At 42.8% G+C, this 24,447-nt stretch overlaps 1 protein-coding gene across 5 annotated transcripts in view; it reads left to right on the top strand.

Moving 5' to 3' along the window:
* The window catches only part of LOC129698033 (protein furry homolog), a 190,382-nt gene that overhangs the window by 25,344 nt on the left and 140,591 nt on the right, over positions 1-24,447 (top strand). For 4 of the 5 annotated variants that reach the window (XR_008723609.1, XM_055636862.1, XM_055636861.1 and 1 more), the window contains exons 2-3: positions 10,429-10,628; positions 23,213-23,266. Coding sequence is in view for 4 of the 5 variants with exons in the window: in XM_055636862.1 (XP_055492837.1) it covers positions 10,429-10,628; positions 23,213-23,266 (254 nt within the window). In the remaining variant the exon portion in view is untranslated. Of the gene's footprint in view, positions 1-1,111; positions 1,325-10,428; positions 10,629-23,212; positions 23,267-24,447 lie in introns of those variants that run through there. The other variant, XM_055636864.1, reaches the window with a different exon arrangement.

Here is a 24,447-nt window from a genome sequence, read left to right as displayed (position 1 = left end):
CCTGCCTGTGTTTGGTCCATAAACCCATTCTATACATGTACCTATCCAAATGTGTTTTAAACATTGTGACAGTACGTGCCTCAACTACCTTACCTTTGGCAGCTCATTCCATATATCTATCATGCTTTTTGTAAAAAGGTTGTCCCTCGAGTTCCTATTAAATCTTTCCCCCCGCTACATTGCCATTGCATTAAAAAGTATCTACTAAAAATGTAAATTACATTAAACCTCAAGTACATTATTTCCATTGTGATGTAGTTTGATTGAAGAGATTAGTCAAGTTATTGTGTTCAATTCCAATTAATCATGTTCAGCATCAATATGTTGAGTGCTTTGTTTGCATTTGAGAACTAAAGAACTTGCTTGGAAAAAGAATACTTTGTAAACCAGCATCTGCAGTTCCTTATTTTTACATCGTGCTTTGAAATTCAGATTTGGTGTCAAATATTCAATAGTTTTTTGTAAATGTTTAAAATTGTCAAACAGATAATTTAAAGATTATAGAAGCTACCAAATAATAATAATAATGTATAGTACTATATAGTTGGCAGATTACTAAGTTATAAACTTTTTAGCATTTCAGTTAAATAGACCATTTTATTGACTGCTTGGTAAAGTTTCAGTTTTTTGTTTGCAGCTTGTATGGTGATTAATGAGGCCAAGAAATAACATCCAGGGTTTTTAATGCAGAAACTGAAACTTTATGACATAATTTTGGGTTTTATGCTGCACCAGGCACTTATTCTGTCAGCAGGGGTTTTCTGTAATGGAATCTATAATTGTTGCAAACGAATGTAGGCATTTGCTTGAACTGCATACTTTTAACTGTAGACATTGGCAGTGTTTAGTGGCATTTCTTAGAAATAGTGTATTGAATATGTAAAATCCGTCATGTATGATAAATATAATTGAGCCACTCACTTGTCGACATTTCAGTAATCCATAGCTTAGTATGTACTGGATAAATATAGCTCCACTATACATGTTATAGTCTATCAATGTGTGCCTGAGCTAAAATGATCCTTTCTCTGACCTTCAGTTGTGGAAAACTCAACTCCTGGGCAGACGGGCATAGGCTGCACTGCAACAAAACACCCCTTCAGAACTGATTGTAAAAGAAATATTTGCCAAGAAAACTGGATAGTTTCATAATCTACGTCATTTACCACAGGAAATGGGTGACAAAATGGTAGAACAAATATTTATACACAGCTTTTTAGTTCAGACTTTTAGCAATTGAATTGCTCAGATAAACTGGAGCTCATGGAGATTACAACAGCCTGTTGGAGGAAGTCCACTGTGATCAGCTTGATAAAAGGGCTTGGTAGGTACTCTGTGCTATAGGCATTTTTGCTATTTGTGTGAAACAGGACTTGTCAACTGTAGGCAAGAGAAAAAGGTGATACCAAGTTTATCTAACATAGCGTGCAGAACTATTAAAGTAGCAGAATTGATTGCTACTATAGAGAACAGTTAGACAGTCAAGTACTGTGAATAAATATATTAAAAAAGTAATCTTTTTTGAATTGGAAAATTAAATTAAATTGTAGGAATGCTGCAGTAAAAATACGTTTCATTTTTAACTATGTCAACACTCAGATTTATAAACTTTTAATGCTGTAGTTGCCTTTTCACTGGTGGAAAAACTGAAGTGATTTGTTACCAGTTATTTGAATGTTTCTTTACTCTTATTTTTCTAGTTTTACTACGAAGATTATTAATCCTAGGAACTGTAATTATAATTCGTAGTTAACTCACAATTATAATTTGCTTAAGAATTAAAATGTTTTTGCCTAATGGCTGATACGAACTTTCAGAGCAGAAATTGAAGCAAAGTTATAATACATTGCAGGAGCACTGTTTGAAGTAAAACTACAAACTTACCATTCATTTTATTTTTATTTTACACCAAATTAGCTTGCACTAAAAAGAGTCCAGTACCTAATTTACAATCGGGTGATTGAATTCTGAACTGGCAAGTTTGTATGAAATTAATTTATTTTCCTTTAGTGTTATTTAGCCTGCCGTTCTCAATAAGGATCCACTGACTGACAATATCAAATGGCTTGATGTTTGAGCATGTCAGATAAGAGCTGGAGGTATACAGTATTCAATTTAATTTGTGTTAAAAATGGTTTTATAGCCTTCATGCTTGGATTAGATTTAAATATTTTCCAGTAATACGAGGTGATCCAGTAAGCATTATCTTTCTGCCATAGGGCACACGTTTCAAGGTATGTTGAAACGAGGCCAAGTGCTGAACCACAGTTCCTGTTTGGAGGTTTTGCCAGACTGAAGCATAGTTTTGCTGTGGCAGAAAACAGTTTGGGGATGCAGATTGAATGTGTTTTCTGTAAAGCTGATTGAAACAAAATCATCAGAGTTCTATAAGACCTGCACAACGCATTGCTCTGCGAATCCTTACTCAGACCAGCACTCTGAGCATAGAATATCACATGGAGACAAGTGAGCTTTACTACCTCAGCTGTGCAGGAATAAGTCACTTCCAATGAAAAGAACAGAAACGTTGTCAAGAGAGACACATGCCTTATTTTTGAACAACCTTACTAAACAAGGGAGAGAGTATTTGAAAGAGAGACATGTAAAATTAAATACATACCCAACTTTGCATCTGCTAGCCTTGGCTAGCAATTGAGAAATCTTTGGCAATATTTTGACGTCAAATATTATCACATCTAACTGCATATTTACATGGACATGTGCTTGTGGAGCACTTGACTTTTCATATCAAAATGTAAACAGGTTGAAATGACATCTGTAAAAGAAGGAGCAACAGACAGATACATTACAAGTTGATTTTCCTGTGCCTTCACCCTTGAGGTTGAGTCCATCCAGTGCATACTTGCTCCAGCTTCATTTTTCTCTTCATGCAAGCAAAACCTTTGTCTTCTATTTCCCACACTAGTGTAAATGAAAACAGAAGGTAGGATCAGATAGTACTCAATTTTGCTGCCTTCTATCTGTCTCATGGTGACCCGAGCTACCACCATATGCAGTAAACTAATCAATGTGATCCCCTTAAACAGTTTATTGGAATAAGAGGGCCTCCCATGTGATTTGCACCATGCTTACATTCACCATGGTGTACAGCCACATCTCTCAGTGATAATGTCTACACGTTTTCAATGTCTTGTCAACAATTTTATATGTGGCTTCTTGGAAAATTGAGTGCTGGGAAATTAAAATTTATCAGCATGTTAGTGTTATAAAATTCAATTTTCCACCATTTGATTTAGTGTGAAGTAATATTTATTTGCAGTGCTGTACACTTTTGTATGTTCAGGTTTGTCCATATAGCCTCATCCCTTTCCTCACAAGTGCCCACATGTTGCCAATGACACTGTTCTCCACTCCCAAAGCAGAATCCCAGCTCAATCTAACCTACACTACTGTATGCACCACATACCCTGCCTGCCCTTGTTACATTGTGGGGTGTAATGATTTTACTGAAAGCACTCACCAAATATTTCAACCAAGAATCAACAGTGTTTTATTGTCATATGTCCCGGATGAGACAATGACATTCTGACTTGCTGCAGCACAACAGAATAGGTGAATATGTAAACATAGTACATAATGGGGAAGAGAAAAAAAAGAACGTGTTCAATAAATAACAAATATAGTGCAATAATAATATAGTCTTTTGCAGTTCGGAGCTTATTCGTTGTTGTGTTTAATAGGGAAGAAGCTGTTCCTGAATCTGGACGTTACAGTTTTCTGGCTTCTGTACCTTCTTCCTGATGGCAATGGTGAAATGAGTGTGTGGCCAGGATGGTGTGGGTCTATGATGATTTTGGCTGCCTTTTTGAGGCAGCAACTACGATAGATACCTTTGACGGTGGAGAGGTCAACGCCGGTGATGGACTGGGCAGTGGTCACAAGTTTTTGTAGTCTTTTTCGCTCCTGGACGCTCAAGTTGCTGAACCAGGCCACGATGCAACTAATCAGAACGCTCTCTACCGTGCACCTGTAGAAGTTTAGGAGAATCCTCTTCGACATGCCGAATCTCTGTAATCTTCTCAGGAAGTAGTGTGGCTGATGTGCCTTCTTTATAATTGCATCAGTGTGTTGGATCCAGGAAAGATCTTCTGATATATGCAACGCCCAGGAATTTGAAGTTTTTGACCCTCTACAACAGGATTGTGAACAGGATTGTGAACAGGATTGTGAACAGGATTGTGAACAGGATTGTGAACAGGATTGATGACCTGAAGCAAGTGCCAGGCAATATTGGGAGTTTGGCTTTACCAACAGTGAAATTAATAGATTCCTAAAAGTGCTTCCTTGAGCATATTTCACTCTCCCACATGTATTGTTTGCTTGTACTTCACAATTCCATCATCACTTGTTGAACTTGGAGTAATAGCTCCTCATATTTCGCTTGGGCAGCTTACAACCCAGCAGTATGAACGTTGATACTCTAATTTCAAGTAACCCCTGCATTCCCTCTCACCCACCCGACTAGTTCCACTGTTTGCTCTAGTATCTTTGGTTCACATCCTTGTATCCCTTTGTTATCACCTCTTCCCCAATGGGCCATTCTGGTCTCCACCCCTGGCATCCATTGCCGGCCCTGCTTTGTCCTGGCATGCAGTTCCCTCCCCTCTACTTTCTGTCTGAAGAAGGGTCCTAACCTGAAATGCCACTCATCTATCTTCTCCAGAGATGCTGCCTGACCCACTGAGTTACTCCAGCACTTTGTGTCCTTCTTCGGTATAAATCAGCATCTGCGGTTCCTTTCTACATATCACTTGTTAGATAGCTACTCTCCTCTTCCACTCCTTATTCCCTCAGCAAACCCAGCCATGACCAGAACTGACCCCTCCTATTTTCCTTTTATTTTAAAACTGGTCATTGACATTTTGTCTTGGCCACACAAGAGACTGCAGATGTTGGAATCTGGAGCAAAAAAAAACAGCTGGAAGAACTCAGCGGGCCAGGCAGCATCTGTGGAGGGACATGGACAGTCAACATTTTGGGTCGAGTCCTCTTATTCAGACTGAGGAGCGGAGAGTTTATGCATGTTCTATGAAAAAGTTTCCTATGTTAATCTTGGGGAAACCCTTCAGTGAAATTTCTGCATTGGTATTGATGAATGCTTACAACATCGATTGCACATTATTTAAACCACCTCTCACCCACCTCACTAACCTACAACCCCCTCATTCCTATCCATTTCTAATTGATCGTCACAGATTAATCGCAGATTTAAAATGTCCTCACTACATACATTTAAGGATTTGCTTTTGCATTAAAATACCAATAGTGTTCTACAACCTATCATTTTAGGATGTCAACAAAATAGAGAGAGTACAGAGGAGATTTACTAGAATGTTGCCTGGGTTTCAACAACTAAGTTACAGAGATAGGTTGAATAAATTAGGTCTTTATTCTCTGGAGCGCAGGAGGTTATGGGGGGGACTTGATAGAGGTCTTTAAAATGATGAGAGGGATAGACAGAGTTGATGTGGACAAGCTTTTCCCTTTGAGAATAGGGAAGATTCAAACAAGAGGACATGACTTCAGAATGAAGGGACAGAAGTTTAGGGGTAACATGAGGGGGAACTTCTTTACTCAGAGAGTGGTAGCTGTGTGGAATGAGCTTCCAGTGGAAGTGGTGGAGGCAGGTTCGTTGGTATCATTTAAAAATAAATTGGATAGGCATATGGATGAGAAGGGAATGGAGGATTATGGTATGAGTGCAGGCAGGTGGGACTAAGGGAAAAAACTTGTTCGGCACGGACTTGTAGGGCCGAGATGGCCTGTTTCCGTGCTGTAATTGTTATATGGTTATATGTTATATTTTCTCAAGGATAGTTTGGCCAACATCTTATAAGTAAACAAAAATAAAGGAACCAAAATTCCTCACTCCACCATAATTCCTGCCCTCTGTCTGTTGCTGATCAATTCCGGATCTTCTGGGCCGCAAGTGATGAGTGCAAGATACAAGCAAGTCACTTTTCCAAATTATATTTATATATACGTTCATATTTAAAAATCTACACTCATTAACTTATCGCCCTTGCGTATTCCTGCAGTGCATATCTTTTGCAATAATTTTGCCTAATTACACCTAAGTATTGCAGTAACCATTCTGGCATAATATTGCTTGTGTAGCAGTAAAGGGGTAGTTGCCTTAAAAATAACAGGAAATATCTAGTCAGTGGTGGCATCGTGAGTGAAGACCGGCCTTTCAAGCTGCCATTCAGGCACCAGATCAAGAATCTTATTAATGTGCTGGAGAAAGTGCAGCTGTGGTGCCATGACACCCTGAAGCCTCTCTGAATAAACACAGTGGCATTTGTCAGAGTTTACAGGACAGAAACCTGAGACTGACTTTTGCATGGCTTCTGGTTGCACTGAATTGAAGATTGAGACCTTGGTGATCAAATGCCATATGATGGTCGGATAGAATAGGTTCTGGGTATTGCATAAAGCCACCTTCAAGTTTGGAGCAAGAATCTCTTCCATTGCCCACCCTTTGCTGACGATATTCTTGCGTGCATAGTCTTTCACAAAAAAATGACCGCTCCAACTCGTTTGAAGGAAAATTCGTATGCGTATTCATCCTGTAGGGTGCTGACAATTGTGTTCAGTGGTGCTTTCTTTGTCACATATGTAAATGCACTGTGAAATTCTATTTACACATGCAGGCAGGGCCTGCCTTAGGGGATGTGGGACCCAATTGGGAACATTTTTCATAGAAATATAAATAAATAATTATAAATGAGTTGCGTGTCGTGAGTAATATGACAGTCAGTCGGCTTTAAAAAAAATCTTAAACCGCGCATGCGCAGATTGTTCTCTCCATAAAAATAAAAATAAATAAAGTAACAATTCAATTTTCCCACGGCTTCCAAATCTCCTTCTTTCTGAATTACTGAATGGGTGGGGGGTGGAGGGTGACGGCAGGTGGAAAGATGGTGGAAAAAACAGGAGCACACCGGGACAAGTTGAATCAGTTGTCATCTTATTGAATGACAATAATAGTTCCACTTATCAAGGGACCAATTCGGGGGAGAGTTCCATTTACAGCATGTGGGGAGTCTAGCCAGGGGTAAAGTTGCGGGGAGGGCAGGAGCGTTGAGAAGGATGGGGGTCGGGGTTCATGCCAGTAACTCACTCATCGCTGCCGCGGCGCTCCGGGCGCAGAGCTACCGCATTGTGGCCAGGGAGGGAAACAGCTCGCATGGCTATGAACGGCCTCTATCACCGGAAAGCAGAAACGACTGCCATCTCAGCGCCTTTTGCCGGTCCGCTCACCTCTGGCAGTGCTCTCTGTCTGAACAGTGAGGGGACCAGCTCAAGAGCAAAGATCATAGAGCGGAGTAGGTCAGCGGGTGATGGATAACATAACAGCGGGCGGTGGAGCTTACTCCTGTGTCAGCGCAAACAAGGGATCAATTGAGGTTACTCTCACTGGCATATAGAGTAAGCTCCACCGCCCGCTGTCCTGTTATCCATCGCCCGCTGACCCGCTCTTGAGCTGGATGATCCCTGGCCGACCCCCTCCTCCTCAACGCTCCTGCCCTCCCCACAACTTTACTCCTGGACAGACTACCCACACGCTCTGAAAGGAACTCCCACCCCCCCTCCTCCCCAGCAGCGCTGTCCTTTTACAGCTTCTTCCCACTTTAGAGCCGCAAGGTAATATCTTGCCCAAACTCAGTTGTAGCTTTCTATCTCAATAAATATCACAAAATATGCCATTGTTTCAGCCATATTATGTCAACATATAGAATGTAGGTTATTTGTTATCAGTCACCCCATCCCAGAAACAACAGTAATTAAAGACGAACATTTGTTTTACTAATTTACGAGCATGTAACATACAGTCCGTTGATCCATATCCAGCAAAAACTTGTGATAATTGCATTATTGAATTTCCTTTATTGCCATTCAGACCTTTCAGTCTGAATGAAATTTCTTGCCTGCAGTCATACATACAATAATATAATAATAGACAACAGAACAGACAGTAAACACAAATTAACATCCACCACAGTGAGTCCACCAAGCACCTCCTCACTGTGCTGGAGGCAAAAACCTTAGGGCTGCAGTCTCTTCCCTCCTCTTCTCCCTCTGCGCTGAGGCAATACCCCACCGGGCGATGGTAAATCAGTCCCGCGGCTCACCGAGCTCCGCAAACGGGCCGGTTCAAACGGGTGGTCAAAGCCGCTGCCCTCCAGTCCAGCGGACGCAGCTGTTGACGATGTCGTCCACTGGCCCGCGGCCGAACCCTGGACTCAGGCCGCCGCCGCCAGAACGCCGTCTCAGCCACCGGAGCACCGTTCCAGCCCTGAGCCGGGTTACCCTCACGTGAGCGTCTCAGCTCCGCGCCAGGCCGCCCTCACAGGAGCGCCGTTACCCTCGGGCTGGGCTGCCCTCACGGGAGCGCCGTTTCCCTCGAGCTGGGCCGCCCCGATGGGAGCGCTGTTTCCCTCGGGCTGGGCCGCCCCGACGGGAGCGCCGTTACCATCGGGCTGGGCCACCCACACGGGAGCGTCTCAGCCCCTCGCCAGGCCGCCCTCACGGGAGCATCACAGCCCCTCACGGGAGCGCCGCTCCAGCCCCGAGCCGGGCCGCCTTCACGGGAGCGAGCCCAGGGTGAGTCCCGACAGGCTGCCTCCGGAGCCTCGAGGTCGCCAGCTCCGCCATTAGGCCTCAGCGCAGACGGAGGCAGAGAAGGGGGACATCGCATTCCCCGGAAACAAAGTTTCAACCCCCCCCCCCCCCCCCCCCCACATAAACACACAACCTTAAAAAAACCAAAAACTTCCCCTAGACAAAACGAAAAACACACACACAAAAAAGCAAAAAAACAAATGGACTGCAGGCGAGCCGCAGCCGTTTACCAGCGCCGCCACTTCCGGATAAAAGGTGTTATTGTCTAAGAAATTTGGTGTGGAATGATAATCCATCTCAGTACTCATTTAGGCAAGTCCCAAGCAATAGATGCTTTCCCCCCAATCCCCCTTGCCCGATCTTCATTGAACCTACCATTTGACCAATCTTTTACTCAGCTGCTGTAACGTTTCCTTCCTATCAAAATCTCTGTGTAGCATCTCTGTCCCTATCTTCCAATTCCCACTTTGAAATAAAATACAAGTTTGCAGCAGGATCGCTATATGAGCGCAAATATATGGTATTTTATCCTAGCATTTCCCCCCCCCCTCCGTGCTGTATAACAGTATGACTCTGAGTCGATATTCACTGCCTCTGCATCCATTCCAGACAAGTGAGGGGGGGATAGATTTAATATGAACCTGAGAGGTAACTATTTTACACAAAGGTTGGTGGGTGTATAGAATGTGCTGCCAGATGAGCTGCCAGTTCATTGGCTATATTTAAGAGGGAGTTAGATGTGGTCCTTGGGGATCAGGGGGTATGGAGAGAAGGCAGGTACGGGATACTGAGTTGGATGATCAGCCATGATCATATTGAATGGTGGTGCAGGCTCGAAGGGCCGAATGGCCTACTCCTGCACCTAATTTCTATGTTTCTATGTTTCTATGAGGTAGATGAGGCAGGTACTATTGCAATGCTTAAGAAGCATTTGGACAGGTAAATGGATAGGGTACGTTTGGAGGGATATGAGCCAAACGCAGGCAGGTGGGACTGGTGTAGATGGTACTTGTTGGTTAGTGGGGGCAAGTTAGGCAAAATTACCTGTTTCTGCACTGTATGACTGTGACTAAGTGTAAACATTTTGGCAGAAATGTAGGCCAACATGATCCCAGTATCTTTGGCACTGAGCAACACACAGGCCAACAGGCTACAAGGAATAGAATAGAATAGAATAGAATAGAATCTTTATTTGCCACGCAACCAGGGTTGGTGGTATTTGGGTTCGGTACATGATGGTACACTGCTTTAGTTACATACCACTAATAACACAGATCGCCGTAAAAAAGTGCATCCATACCACATCACAAATCACAAATCTCACCAACAATACATAGTGCAAAAGAACAAACAAAGACCATAGACAAGACACTGTATACATCAAAAGTCATATTATTGTCTGATTATTGGACGGAATTGAGAGTTCTTATTGCTGAGGGGAAGAAACTGTTTTTAAAGTGGGTGGTTTTAGTAGCAAGGCTTATGAAACCTGTCCTTGTTAGTTTTTGTGCAATCTCGACAACAAATGCTGTTATTCATCACCAAATGAGGCCAGGTTCACTCAGCTATTTGTGTTAAAATGTGTTAAAATGCGTGGAGGATGCATGACATGCAGTGTTATATGCACCTGAAAGGTGTCAGTAGTGGAACTTCTGGATGTTTACCCTGTAAAGAAGAAAAAAAATATATATTTTAATCAATGGAAAACACCTGTAATTATTTTTTAGGTTTGTGTGCGAGTTCTTATTCAGGCAATTTACAGACTCTTGTATTTTTTTCCAGCTTCTCCAGTTGGCAACGGTTACATCAAACCGCCAGCAACACCGGCGGCAAGTACACAAGGTGACAGAGGACCACCGATCATGATGCCCATCAATGTTGATCCTGACATTAAGTCAGGAGAGTATGTCTTAAAAAGTGTATTTGCCAATTTTACTACTCAGGCTGAGCGAAAGATTCGCATCATCATGGCAGAACCACTGGTAAGTTAAAGTAAAAGTATTGTTTCAGCCAATTGTCTTGCAAAATTAGTACTCTATCTAGTCTTTTGAGGAGATGATGAGGGTGATTGATGAGGATGGGGCAGTGGATGTTGTCTCCATGGACTTTAGTAAGTAATTTGACAAGGTCCCTCATGAAAGGCTGATTCAGAAGATTAAGATGCATGGGATCCATGGCCATCTGGATTCAGGACTGGCTTACCCATTGATGAAAGAGGTTAGCAGTGGAAAATATTATTCTGGCTTGGGGTCTGTGACTCGTAAAGATCTACAAGGATCAGTGCTGGGACTTCTGCTCTTTGTGATATACATAATCACTTGGGCAAAAATGTAAATGGGCTGGTTAGTAATTTTGCAGACAACACGATAATTGGTGGAGTTGCAGACAGTGAAGAAGACTGATAGATCCGATATGGATATGGGTAGGTGCCTGGAATGTTCTTCAAGGGATGGTGGTGGAAACATATCACCAGTGATTTTAATAGGCTTTTAGATAGAAACATAGAAACTTAGAAAATAGGTGCAGGAGTAGGCCATTCGGCCCTTCGAGCCTGCACCGCCATTCAATATGATCATGGCTGATCATCCAACTCAGTATCCTGTTCCTGCCTTCTCTCCATACCCCCTGATCCCTTTAGCCACAAGGGCCACATCTAACTCCCTCTTAAATATAGCCAATGAACTGGCATCAACTACCTTCTGCGGCAGAGAATTCCAGAGATTCACCACTCTCTGTGTGAAAAAAGTTTTCCTCATCTCGGTCCTAAAAGATTTCCCCCTTATCCTTAAACTGTGACCCCTTGTTCTGGATAGGGACATGGGAATGCAGGGAGTGGAAAGATGAGGATCACTTGCAGGCAGAAGGGATTATCCTGTATCTGTACACTGTGGCCAGCTTGATTGTAATCATGTATAGTCTTTCTGCTGACTGGATAACAAGCAATATAAAAGCTTTTCACTGTACTTCGGTACACATGACAATAAACTAAACACGAATCATGTTCGGTGCACACACACATTGTAGGCTGTAAGGCCTGTTCCTGTGCTGTACTATTCTATGTTTATTGTTAATTTGTCAATTGGTAGTGATGTTTTACAGCACTGACCAGAGATTAAAGTGAATGGTTTAGCACTGGGAGAGGGAGCACCATTTTCAATTTTTTTTTCTCAAAAGCCACAATATTCAGTTTTACTCAGTTGTGCAAAAATGACCTTTTGGTAAGTTTTAGTAGACTATTTTGTTTTTGCAACATTGACAGGCATACTTTATAGTACTTTCAACCTTGCCGAAGCATTGCTTCCCCCGGCAATAACATTCAGGTATTCATGGCCAGAACTTAGCTACTCACACACTTGCCTCCTATAATTTGATATAACTGTTTATATGAAGTATCTCAATGCTTAGATGCTATATCCTGAATCTCTGGTCCCCTCGGAAGATCTTAGAGCAGTACAGGTGCACAACCTTTTATCCGGAGTTCCGGAAACCGAAAAGCTCCGAAAACCAGACATTTTTTCCAGGATGTCGTCTGCACACCAAAGCTCGCGTTTGGCGCCGAACCTGACCCAAAACGACCCACGGTCAACCCAGGTCTGTGCTACTGTAGCGGCTGCCTCCTCCCCGGAGACCGGGGAGGCACTTAAACATCTGTAAATCATTGCTTAAATGTTAGTCAGTTAGTTTGGAGGGCTTTTATGTGAAGGGGGGTGGGGGTGAAGGGGGAAACTTTAATTCTTAGTCCCCTACCTGGTCGGAGAGGCGGGGAGCGGGCAATGCCTTACCGGGTCGCCGTGCAGTAAGCTCCGGAGCGCTGTGGCCACCGACTCCCAACATCGCGGAGCTGGGGCTGCGGGCGTCCGGCCGCGGGCGGCATCGGTTGTAGTTCCGACCCCGGCAACTCTATCCCTGGCTGCGCGGCGCTCCAAATCCAGCGCCGTCCGCGGCCGGACGCCCGCAGCCCCAGCTCTGCGATGTTGGGAGACGGCGGCCACAGCGCTCCGGAGCTTACCGCACGGCGACCCGGTAAGGCATTGCCCGCTCCCTGCTGGTATCCCAGCGCTGCGACGCCGCCGACTCCCAACATCGCGGAGCTGGGGCTGTGGGCGTCCGGCCGCGGACGGCGCTGGATTTGGAGCGCCGCGCAGCCAGGGATAGAGTTGCCGGGGTCGGAGCTACAACCGGCGCCGGACGCCCGCAGCCCCAGCTCCGCGATGTTGTTAGTCGACGGCCACAGCGCTCCGGAGTTTACTGCACGGCGACCTGGTAAGGCATTGCCCGCTCCCCGCCTCTCCGACCAGGTAGGGGACTAAGAATTAAAGTTTCCCCTTTCATCCCCCCCCCCCCCCCCCCCCCACCACATAAAATCCCTCCAAACTAACTGACTAACATTTAAGCAATGATTTACAATGGTTCTCCGGGGAGGAGGCAGCCGCTCCAGACTTTTCAAGCCGCCAGTGCTACCTACCTAATCTACGCTAAAAATCTTCCATTCCTAAATCCGAGAAGTGTCTGGTCCCAAGGCTTTTGGATAAAAGGTTGTGTACCTGTACTAGCTTTCTAGCAGTTCTCTTCTGTCTCACTTTGCTATTGTGACCTGTTGCACTCACCACACAAAGAGTCAAAGATATGGGATACAGTGTCTAAGACTCTCCTGAGTTTCCATGTAGTGTATCCCAGCTGAGATGTGAAACTTCTTTGAGGTGTTTAATGTTGAAATTGAAATAATTCTCCTCTATCCTGGGGAAGTGATGCTTTTATGAATGACATAGAGGAATGTGAAAGGAGTTGTTGGGACACTGGAAGGTTGTGGTGGAGCAGATAAGGGACAACATCAGGCAAGCCATGTCATCTGTCATTGTGCTTGTAAATTTCTCAAGCCTTATGATGGAATAGATAGCCAGAAACAACATTGCCTTCATCTCAACATTGTATAGAGTGGAAACCAATAATATGTTAATGTTATTATTAATAATAGTCATTGCTCTTCAAATCATTGGCTTTGCATTTGATCTTGCACAAGGGAAAGGTAGGATGAGATGGTCAATGAAGTACGGGATAGGTGAAAAGGTAGATGGGAAGTGTTTGGGTGAGTCAGAAGTGTAACCTCATGACTGCACCAGAAAAGGACGTGGTTCTAGGGCAAGTGCACAGGTGCATAGATACTGAACTTAAACCAGAACATAAGAAATTCCAGTAGTTCAGCAACAAATTAATGGAAAGATGATTCTAGCTGTATGACTGAGCAGAAGGAGCTGATGTAGGTAGAACATGGGGAAAACATCTCAGGAAGGGGTTGCAAAACCAAACAGTCAATAATCTCTCAGACAAGATGATGTTTACTGATCTCAAGGTAGGATGCTGTGGCATGGGCGGAAATACAGGGGGGGGGGGGGGGGGCCCCCCCCCCCCCCCCCCGCCATGTTTTGAGAGGTGGTAGACAGTCCCCCCCATGGTTTGTGAAACATGTTGCAGTAAAACCGCCACCACAGCCTCCAAAGTCAGCCAGCTCCGTGATGGTAAGTCCACAGGCTCTGCGACAGTAGCCTCAAGCTTGATTCCCGTTGGAGGCTGAATCTAGCAGCCAGGAACTAGCTGCAGTTCCCAGGTCGGCTCGCCTGTCCCAGGATGGGCTGTAGCGCCCAGGTCACCTGCGTAACCCGGGACTGGCTGTAGCGCCCAGATCAGCTTGCCTGCCCCACACTCCAAAGACGTGCAGGATTGTAGGATAAGTGCTAGTGTGTCGGATGGTGCTAGTGTACGGGGTGATTGCTGGTCGGCGCTGAAACGGTGGGCAAAAGGACCTGCAGTTCCCAGGTCATCTGCACGCCCTGGTCGGCGCGCCTGCCCCGGGACTGGCTGTAGCGTCCAGGTCGAATGCAGTTCCTAGGTCGCGAAAACAAATTGAAAACAAATACGCCTGCGTCCGGATGATTTCAGGTTACAGGCCAGATCCAGCCCGTGGGCCCTAAGTTGCCGAACCCTGTCTTGGAGGTTAGGCCTCATTGTGTCTCCCCCATGTTTTAAAAGCGATTTCCGCTCATGCAGCCTGTGATCATTGAAATGACCACAAGGCACCGACACTGTGGGCCTGTGCTGAACAGTTCTATGTTCAACATACTGTATTTCAGGGTCCGACAGTGGTTGTCCACCCCATTAACAACACTGGTTTATTCAAGGTGAAGGGCTGGGAAACACAGCAAGATTTAAAGATACCTGTTGCAGATAATACAACATCTTCTGACCATGCTTTGACTTTTAAATGTCATAAAGGCTCGGAGAACTTGTATAAAAATAACTAATGAGATTGTAATTGTAAACTGACATAGATTTGGGGTACTGACATGCATAGAAAATTGGTTGCAGACAGGAAACAAAGAGTAGGGATAAATGGGTCCCTTTCAGAACGGCAGGCAGTGACTAGTGGAGTACCGCAAGGCTTGGTGCTGGGACCACAGCTATTTAAAATATACATTAATGATTTAGATGAAGGGATTAAAAGTAACATTAGCAAATTTGCAAATGCACAAAGCTGGGTGGCAAGGTGAACTGTAAGGAGGATGCTATGAGGATGCAGGGTGACTTGGACGGGTTGGGTGAGTGGGCAGATGCATGGCAGATGTCGTTTTATGTGGATAAATGTGAGGTTATCCATTTTTGGTGGCAAGAACAGGAAGGCAGATTATTATCTGAATGCTGTCAAGTTGGGAAAAGGGGAAGTACAGTGCGATCTGGGGATCCTTGTTCATCAGTCACTGAAAGTAAGCATGCAGGTACAGCAGGCAGTGAAGAAAGCAAATGACATGTTGGCCTTCATGGCCTTCAAGTGTTGAGTAAAGGAGCAAAGAGGTCCTTCTGCAGTTGTACAGGGTCCTAGTGAGACCACACCTGGAGTATTGTGTGCAGTTTTGGTCTCCTAATTTGAGGAAGGACATTCTTGTTATTGAGGGAGTGCAGCGTAGGTTCACGGTTAATTCCCGGGATGGCAGGACTGTCATATGCTGATAGAATGGAGCAGCTGGGCTTGTATACTCTGGAATTTAGAAGGATGAGAGGGTATCTTATTGAAACTTATAAGATTATTAAAGGCTTGGACACGCTAGAGGCAGGAAACATGTTCCAGATGTTGGGGGAGTCCAGAACCTGGGGCCATTGATTACGAATAAGAGGTAAGCTATTTAGAACAGAGATGAGGAAACACTTTTTCACACAGAGAGTTGTGAGTCTGTTGAATTCTCTGCCTCAGAAGGCAGTGGGGGCCAATTCTCTGACGGCTTTCAGGAGAGAGTTAGATAGATCCCTTAACGATAGAGGAATGAAGGGATATGGGGAGAAGGCAGGAACGGGGGGGTACTGATTGTGGATGATCAGAAAATAAAAATCAGAAATTGTGATGTGCCCTCTGATTTTTATTTTCTGTTACTGCTTTCGCTTTTAGTTAAAATTACATATTTTTTCTTTTTACCAGTTTATTGGTTGTAAAATCTGTCTATAAAGGACAAGATTCTCGGGCGCATCCATTTCATATGGGCCAGACCATTGTACAGAAATATGAGATGCCCATTGGGAAACTTAAATTTGTTCCGATAAATTTCAGCCCCAATGTGAAATTCCAGTATATTTTATTCTCTATTAAATTGGTCAGGGACCGCAAGCAAGCTCTTTTGTTTGGATAGAGCCTGCTGAAAGGAAAAATAGCCATAAAGTGATGAAAAACAAGTAAGCGTGAAAATACATTTCCAACAAATGTGTCTCCAACACATGCCCACAGAACATTATTAATTAGCTGTGTAGGAAGGAAATGCAGATGCTGGTTTAAACCAAAGATAGACACAAAAAACAGGAGTAACTCAGTGGGTCGGACAGCATCTCTGTAGAGAAGGAATAGGTGACGTTTCAGGTCAAGGGTCTGATGAAGATTCTCGACCTGAAATGTCACCAACTCCTTTTCTCCAGAGATGCTGTCTGACCTGCTGTTACTCCATCATTTTGTGTCTATTGTTAATTAGTTGCTTGTTTCAAATGACCACACTTGCACCTTGTGCCAGTGTTAGCAACTGTGCATAATTGATATGACCTAGTTAAATTCATATGAAAATTTAATAGAATATCACACTCAATTAAAAGTTAGTTATTGGCCTAGAAATGTGTGCGTACCTGTTTTTACATTATCATGAATAGACTCAAAGCTGCAAAATATACGTTCCTTGGACAATATGCATTTGGAGGGAGAACAATCAAATAGAGAGGAATTAAGAAAAATGCAGGTCAAAACAGGAAGGATTGAATTTGTGATAAACAAGAATATGAGAAACAACAGATGCAGTTGAATGGATAATTTGAACCTTCAAGGTTCAGAAGTCACGGAGGAAGACCGTGTGGAAACATTTTTGCTGGTTGGTAGGAGTCAGCATAATTGCTTAATGCACAGCTACGGATGCTAGTGTGCTTAGACCGTCTCTCAGGGTCAATATTGACACATTCTTCATACATGGATTCTGAGGTGTCTGATAAGGCCAATATGGCTCTAGTGAGGCTACACATGTGTATGCCTGATGCCAGATTCCAAAAATAGATACTATCTAAGCTCAATTAAGGGGAACAAACTGAGAAAGAGGTTCAAGGATTTGTTAAAAGCCTCCTCCAAGCAACCCAAATTTCCACTGTACTCGTAATGTTTTGTCTATAATGTTTCAAAGTGGAGACGAACCATTGAGTTTGTATTGAGTACATTTTCTTGTGCATGCATGGAATCACACTAAATTCTTGCATAAGATCCTACTACTTGTATAAACCCCTACGGGTGTCAGGGGTTATGGGGAGAAGGCATGAGAATGGGAGGAGGGAGAGATAGATCAGCCTTGATTGAATGGTGGTTAGACTTTATGGGCAGAATGGCCTAATTATGTGCATATCACTTATAACCTTATAAGCAGCAGAAAGAGTACATCCACTCACAAATTGTTCACCTGCTCACACCATCAGACACTTGCTGCCCCAGCTGTGAATGAGTTTGCAGCCCCCATATTGACGTATCAGCCATGTCGGAACTCGCAGGAGTGCATGAAGCAAATTACCCCCAATCGAGAGACTGCCCACAGAGAAAATGAAGAGCTAATGCAGGGGCACAATAAAGCACAATAACATTAATCAGAATATGAGGCAAGAAACTAAACTGGAAATAAGATGGTAACCATATGAATGGATTAACGACTGTGCAGTTTGCGGAAATTCCTTCACAATCTGTTCATCAGCAGACAAAATAAACTCGAAGTCCTTGTCTACTCTTTGTATCTGCAAAATATTTCAAAAGTAACTGGAGCTTGAGATATCAAAGTTTTATTTCAGGCAGTTATGTCACTTAAATTTATTAATGTGTATTTTTCCACTTCGTACTGTGGGCAACACAACTTGTATGTAGCGACACCTGTATTTGTTTTTATTTCTAACCAACAAAGGAAATGGAAACGGCCTTTAAATGGATTCATGTTTATGGCAGTTGGGCAGTTCTGAACTAAATCCAAACTTGGTTCAGAAAAATGCAGTTATTCTGAACCACTATAGGTTTTCATTTGCCACTAAGTCCACATTTGTAGGTCTGCCATTATTTATGTTGCTGTTATGTTGTGTATAATGCTTGTATCAAAGATATTTAACAAATACCATGAGTCTAGCATAGTTGTGCTTCTTCTCCTTGCGTATGCCGTGCACGGCCTAAAGTTGTAGGACAACTTGTTCTATTTGATCTTATTTGATTGCATTCGTTGAAACAGGGCGGACCACGTGAAGGTTGCAATCTTCCACCCCGTAGTGCTTGAAGTTATCCCATTAGGTTTGCATTCACTATAAGAAACACCTTCTGTTCATAGGAGAATCAATTCATACCATATAAAATCTTACACATTTATCTTATTATCTGGAGCTTCTAAGTTAAAATTGCAAATTTGTGGATTCCACTTTTGCGTATCATACGGAAAGCCAGAGAAATTGTTGCCACAAAATATTATGGGGTGAAATTAATTATTGTCCATTAAGTAAAAGAAGCATCTGGAAATTGCGCCCCATTGTGGATAAAAAATAGGTGGCTCTTATTAAGGCCATCAGTGGGCAGTGGCTTAGCCGTAGAGTTGCTGCCTCACAGCACCAGAGACCCGGGTTCGATCCTGACTACGCTGCTGTTTGATTGGAGTTTGTACGTCCTTCCTGTGACCGTGTGGGTTTTCTTTGGTTGCTCTGGTCTCTCCCCATTTTCAAAAGATGTACAAGTTTGAAGGTTAATTGACTGATAAAATTGTAAATTATCCCTTGTGCGTTAGTGTACGGGGTGATTGCTGGTCGACATAGTTTGCCCGCTGTATCTCTAGACTAAAAGTTTCACTGGAAACTCTGAAATCTGTATCCATTCATTTTTGCTGCCTATTAATATAATTATATAATTAAAGGATCTGTAAGCTCACAATTAATGATTGCAATAGGTCAAATTAATTAATTTTATAAATAATAATCTGGGCAGTAAATATCATTCATACTCAATTGCAGATAACTTGTAGTTAAATATGGAATGCAACTGACAATTTGTTCAACTTTTGAAAGTATATTTGAAGGAAAATTAACAATATATATGACCCATCTATTGTAAAACAACAAGTGCTCAAATATGCTTATGCCCGATAGCTATGTCCTTGTTCTCAAAGATGTGGATTGAAGATTCTAACAAAAATTTGCTTTTATTTTGTGTTTGAAGAAACTAAGGGATGCAGAATTGTTCATCAAAACAAAAGGGATGGAATTCAAGCATCAGGGTTCATGGGAGAAAGGATGATGTCGGAGGACAATAGACAATAGGTGCAGGGGTAGGCCATTCGCACCTTTGATGGGGTTAATGGGCTCTAACAGCAGGGGGCTAATGGGTTATAACAAGGTCTCTTATTGGAAGTGGAATAAAGGCCTTGGATAGTTTTAAGACGTTGGCCATGGCCACAATGCAGCACATGAAAGAAAATGCTTCTCAGATGAAGAGGATGGTGGCATTTCACTCTGCAATGTGTGTCACATGCCCTTGGACTGGTGAGGGTCTGGCAAAGGATGGACATGCCAGTGACTGCCAACCCAATCGACTCGGTGACACCATATACAAATCTTACATCCCCACAGTATTGAGGGGCTAACAATAAAAATTGACAATGTTTGTTGTTTCTTATTTTGTGTTTTATATTTTGACTCCCACATAGATTGCATTAGAGTGAATTTTGTTTTATATCTAAAAATTTTGGGTAGTGATTAATTAATCGGAGAAGGATGAATTTTTTAACGCCAATAGTTGTGACCAAGAAATCACCTAAACTGCTGAGTTGTCAGTTCTTCCCAGTGGATTAAAGAGCACCCACATTGTGCATTGGTATTTTTTTTTTAATGCGGCCTCAATCTTTGGAGTGGTTGAGATGTCACAAGCACAAATTGTAATCAAAGCAAAAAAAAAACATGAAATTTAAAAAGGATTTCATTTATGAATTTTGTGGGATAGTGCAGTTGGGGACCACATTGAATTAAATGGATGGACCTTCGGCAAGCTATTTGAGAAAACAAAAAGTTATTCCCTTTACACTGTGGATGGCTTGATTGTAATCATGTATAGTCTTTTTGCTGACTGTTTAGCATGCAACAAAAGCTTTCACTCTTCCTTGGTACATGTGACAATAAACTAAACTAAACAATCACTGTAGCAAGAACATGTGTTACATGTACAGGCACACTAGTTCTGCAGCAAGTATATGCCAGATATTTGAAAATGGTATGTTATGTATTGCAAAATTATTTTAAAGAAAAGTAAGCACTACTCTGATCTAAAAGGAAACCCATATAAGCATAGTGCATTTAAGGTATAAGCACAGGAGCAGGCCCTTCAGCCCACAGTATCAATGGCGAACATGATGCCAAGATTAGCTAATCTCATTTGCCTGTAAATGATCCTGCTGCTGTGGATTAAAGGCGCAGAAAGATCGATAAAGTTCTGCAGAACAAAGATTCTACAACTCCTTTCCGCTGTAGGATCTTTGTTCTACAGATCTCGGGGCAGCGACTCCTCACGCGCTGAATCTTCTCCTCATAAGTTCTGCAGAACAAAGATTCAACAGCTGTTCCGCTATAGGATCACGTGCTGAACCTTCTCATCACTGTTGGCGCAGCTCATGAAGCCCTGCTCTCTATTTCCAGCTGTGGGTTTCCAGAGTCAGAAGCCGCTTCTCTCTTTCGCTTCATTTGGCAGCCCGGCTCCACAGATTTATTACATGCAGTATCTTGAGGAACCAAGGGCCAAGAAACAAGCTTTCAAGGAAACAATAGTGATATATAGGACTTTGGTTAGGCTTTAGTACTGCATGCAGTACTAGTTGTCCCATTACGGGAAGGATGCAGAGGTTTGGAAAGGGTGCAGAAGTGATTTACCAGAATGATGACTGCATTAGAGAAGAGTCCTGATGAAGTACATAAAATTATGAGAGGCATAGATGGAGTGGAAATGCCCAACACTCGAAGGCATAGCTTTAAGGTGAAAGGGGAAAAGTTTAAAGGAGATGTGTAGGACAACCTTCTTCACACATAAGATGTTGGGTATGTGTTGCCAGTGGTGGCAGATACAATAGTGGTGTTTAAAGGGCTTTTAGATAGGCACATGGATATGGAGGGAATGGAAGGATACGGATCACGCACAGGAAGGGGAGATTAGTTTAATTGCATCATATTTGGCAGAAACATTGTGCATTGAAAGGCCTGTTCCTGTGCTGTACTGTTCTATATCATTACACTTCCCACTTCACCATCCCTATAAACAATGCTACTTGGGTACCGGACAGATACCTGGGCTAAATGCCCCTGTAGTATTAGCCCCAGAAGAATTGCTAAAGTCTGCAGCTGGTTTCTCAGAACCTTTAGCCACTCAAAATTGTAAGGCCATAAGACAAACGTAGGGAGAAACAATAGAGGCGTAATTAGAAATATACACAATAATACGCTAATGTTGTTAGACTCTGCAAATGATTTTGCATCAATCTAATGCAGTCATATTTCCAGAGTGAGGTAGGTGGGATATAGAATCTATGATGCCAATAAAACTTAGGAACATGAGTAGACCACTGAGCAAAACATTTTAACTCCCCTTCCTATTCCCATACTGACCTTTCTGACTTGGGTCGCCTCAACTGTCAGAGTGAGGCCACACACTAATTGGAGGAACAACACCTCATATTTTGCTTAGGCAGCTTACAACCCAGCAGTATGAACCTTGATTTCTCACATTTTAAGTAGACCCTGCATTCCCTCTCTCTCTCCCTTCCCCCTCTAGTTGTCCGACTAATTCCACTGTTCGCATCCCTATATCCCTATGTTATTACCTCTTCCGTAGCCAACATTGGGCCATTACGGGATTCACCCTTCCTTGGTCAGCTGTTGCCGGCCCTAATTTATTCTTTCCTTTTCCTACCTTATACTTTGTCTGAAGAAAGGCTCTGACCCGAAGCTCTTAACCGTTCCTTTTCTCCAGAGATGCTGCCTGTCCAGCTGAATTACTCCAGTACATTGTATAAACCAGCATCTGCAGTTTCATCCTACCCAAGATATTTTCTTAGATTAGGAAATTGGTAACATCGGAATCATCAACTTAAGATTGCGTCCAAGTGATAGAAGAGCAACATTACAAGGAGCTTCTTTGTATAGTATGCTTTTGCAGAATCACTAAGGCACAGATGGTTGCATAATTCGAGGGAAAAGTGGGTAACCACAGATGCAGAGGATGAGACAGGGCAGTGTAAATTGCCTTATTTCTACACAGGGTCAGTTTGAGAGAGAATGCCAAATGCCTTTTCCCAAGTTGTAAAACTGTGCACAATTGCCAGTAATCGTCTTGCTCTGGGTAAGTGATACTGCAGCAGCAACATGAGGAAAATGTGTGTTTGTCCAAAGTCCAGCGAAGATCCAATTTTGTGGTTAGTTAAACATTGACACTGACATGTTACCCGGACCTCTTCTGATATGCTTCCTTTGGCATTTGCTAATTGCCTGCTGAACTAACATTATGTTCATTTGTGGCGACGCAAGGAACTGCAGAAACTGGTTTGCGAAAAAAGATTAAAATGTGCTGGAGTAACTCAGCGGGTCAGGCAGCATCTCTGGAGAGCATAGATAGATGCCATTTCGGGTCAGGATCCTTTTCACCACCAAGTTACTCCAGCAATTATGGGTTTTTTATGTCTGTTTAGAACTTTAGAGTATGATGAGCAAAAATCACCATATATGCATCTCGAACAAAAGATGATACAACAATGATTATAACAGCTGCAGGACCCTGCAACATTTTCAAAAAAGTATTGCTATATTCTTTTTAACATTGATAGCTATTACCCCTTATTTAAACACAATTTTTTTTTTACAAATTCAATGTCAGTTTTGAATATTGCACTTTGTTGCAAATTAAAAGGAGGTATTTACAGAAATGATTGTTTCATCTTTTAAAGCTCTGCTGAAAATGGTTTATTTAGTCCATTTCTGATAATCCTTAAAATGTGTTTTGTTGTAGGAGAAGGCATTGACAAAATCCTTACAAAGGGGAGAAGATCCACAGTTTGATCAGGCAAGTAAAACAAAATTGTTAATAAATGTTTGACACGTTTTAATGAAGAACTTTGTTGTTGTTTAATAATGAACAAACTTGTGTCAAAAAGATTTTTGGACATCAATATTATTATGAGAGATGGGAGCAGGAGTTGCCCATATGACCCCAGAACCTGTTCCAACATTTATTACGATTATAACTGATCTTTGACATCAACTCCATTTTCACGCGCAATCCCTATACACTTCAATTCCATTAGAGTACAATAATCTATTGTTCTTAGACTTGACTGATTTTCCTCTGGTGTTTGCGATAGAACAGTCCAAATATTCAGAGACTCATGTTGAAGAAATATCTGCTCATTTCGGTTGTAAGCTAACATAACAGCTTATGCTGAGAACTTAAAGCACAAGGCATTGGGGGTTCAGTATTGATGTGGATAGAGAACTGGCTGGCAAACAGGAAGCAAAGAGTAGGAGTAAACGGGTCCTTTTCACAATGGCAGGCAGTGACTAGTGGGGTACCCCAAGGCTCAGTACTGGGACCCCAGCTATTTACAATATATATTAATGATCTGGATGAGGGAATTGAAGGCAATATCTCCAAGTTTGCGGATGACACTAAGCTGGGGGGCAGTGTTAGCTGTGAGGAGGATGCTAGGAGACTGCAGGGTGACTTGGATAGGCTGGGTGAATGGGCAAATGTTTGGCAGATGCAGTATAATGTGGATAAATGTGAGGTTATCCATTTTGGTGGCAAAAATAGGAAAGCAGACTATTATCTAAATGGTGGCCGATTGGGAAAGGGGGAGATGCAGCGAGACCTGAGTGTCATGGTACACCAGTCATTGAAGGTAGGCATGCAGGTGCAGCAGGCAGTAAAGAAAGCGAATGGTATGTTAGCTTTCATTGCAAAAGGATTTGAGTATAGGAGCAGAGAGGTTCTACTGCAGTTGTACAGGGTCTTGGTGAGACCACACCTGGAGTATTGCGTACAGTTTTGGTCTCCAAATCTGAGGAAGGACATTATTGCCATAGAGGGAGTGCAGAGACGGTTCACCAGACTGATTCCTGGGATGTCAGGACTGTCTTATGAAGAAAGACTGGATAGACTTGGTTTATACTCTCTAGAATTTAGAAGATTGAGAGGGGATCTTATAGAAACTTACAAAATTCTTAAGGGGTTGGACAGGCTAGATG

This window comes from Leucoraja erinacea, chromosome 6, assembly GCF_028641065.1.
Source record: "Leucoraja erinacea ecotype New England chromosome 6, Leri_hhj_1, whole genome shotgun sequence".
In the NCBI taxonomy this organism is placed as follows: domain Eukaryota; kingdom Metazoa; phylum Chordata; class Chondrichthyes; order Rajiformes; family Rajidae; genus Leucoraja; species Leucoraja erinaceus.
Note: the sequence above shows the minus strand (reverse complement) of the source record. Positions and strands in the feature narration are given on the sequence as shown.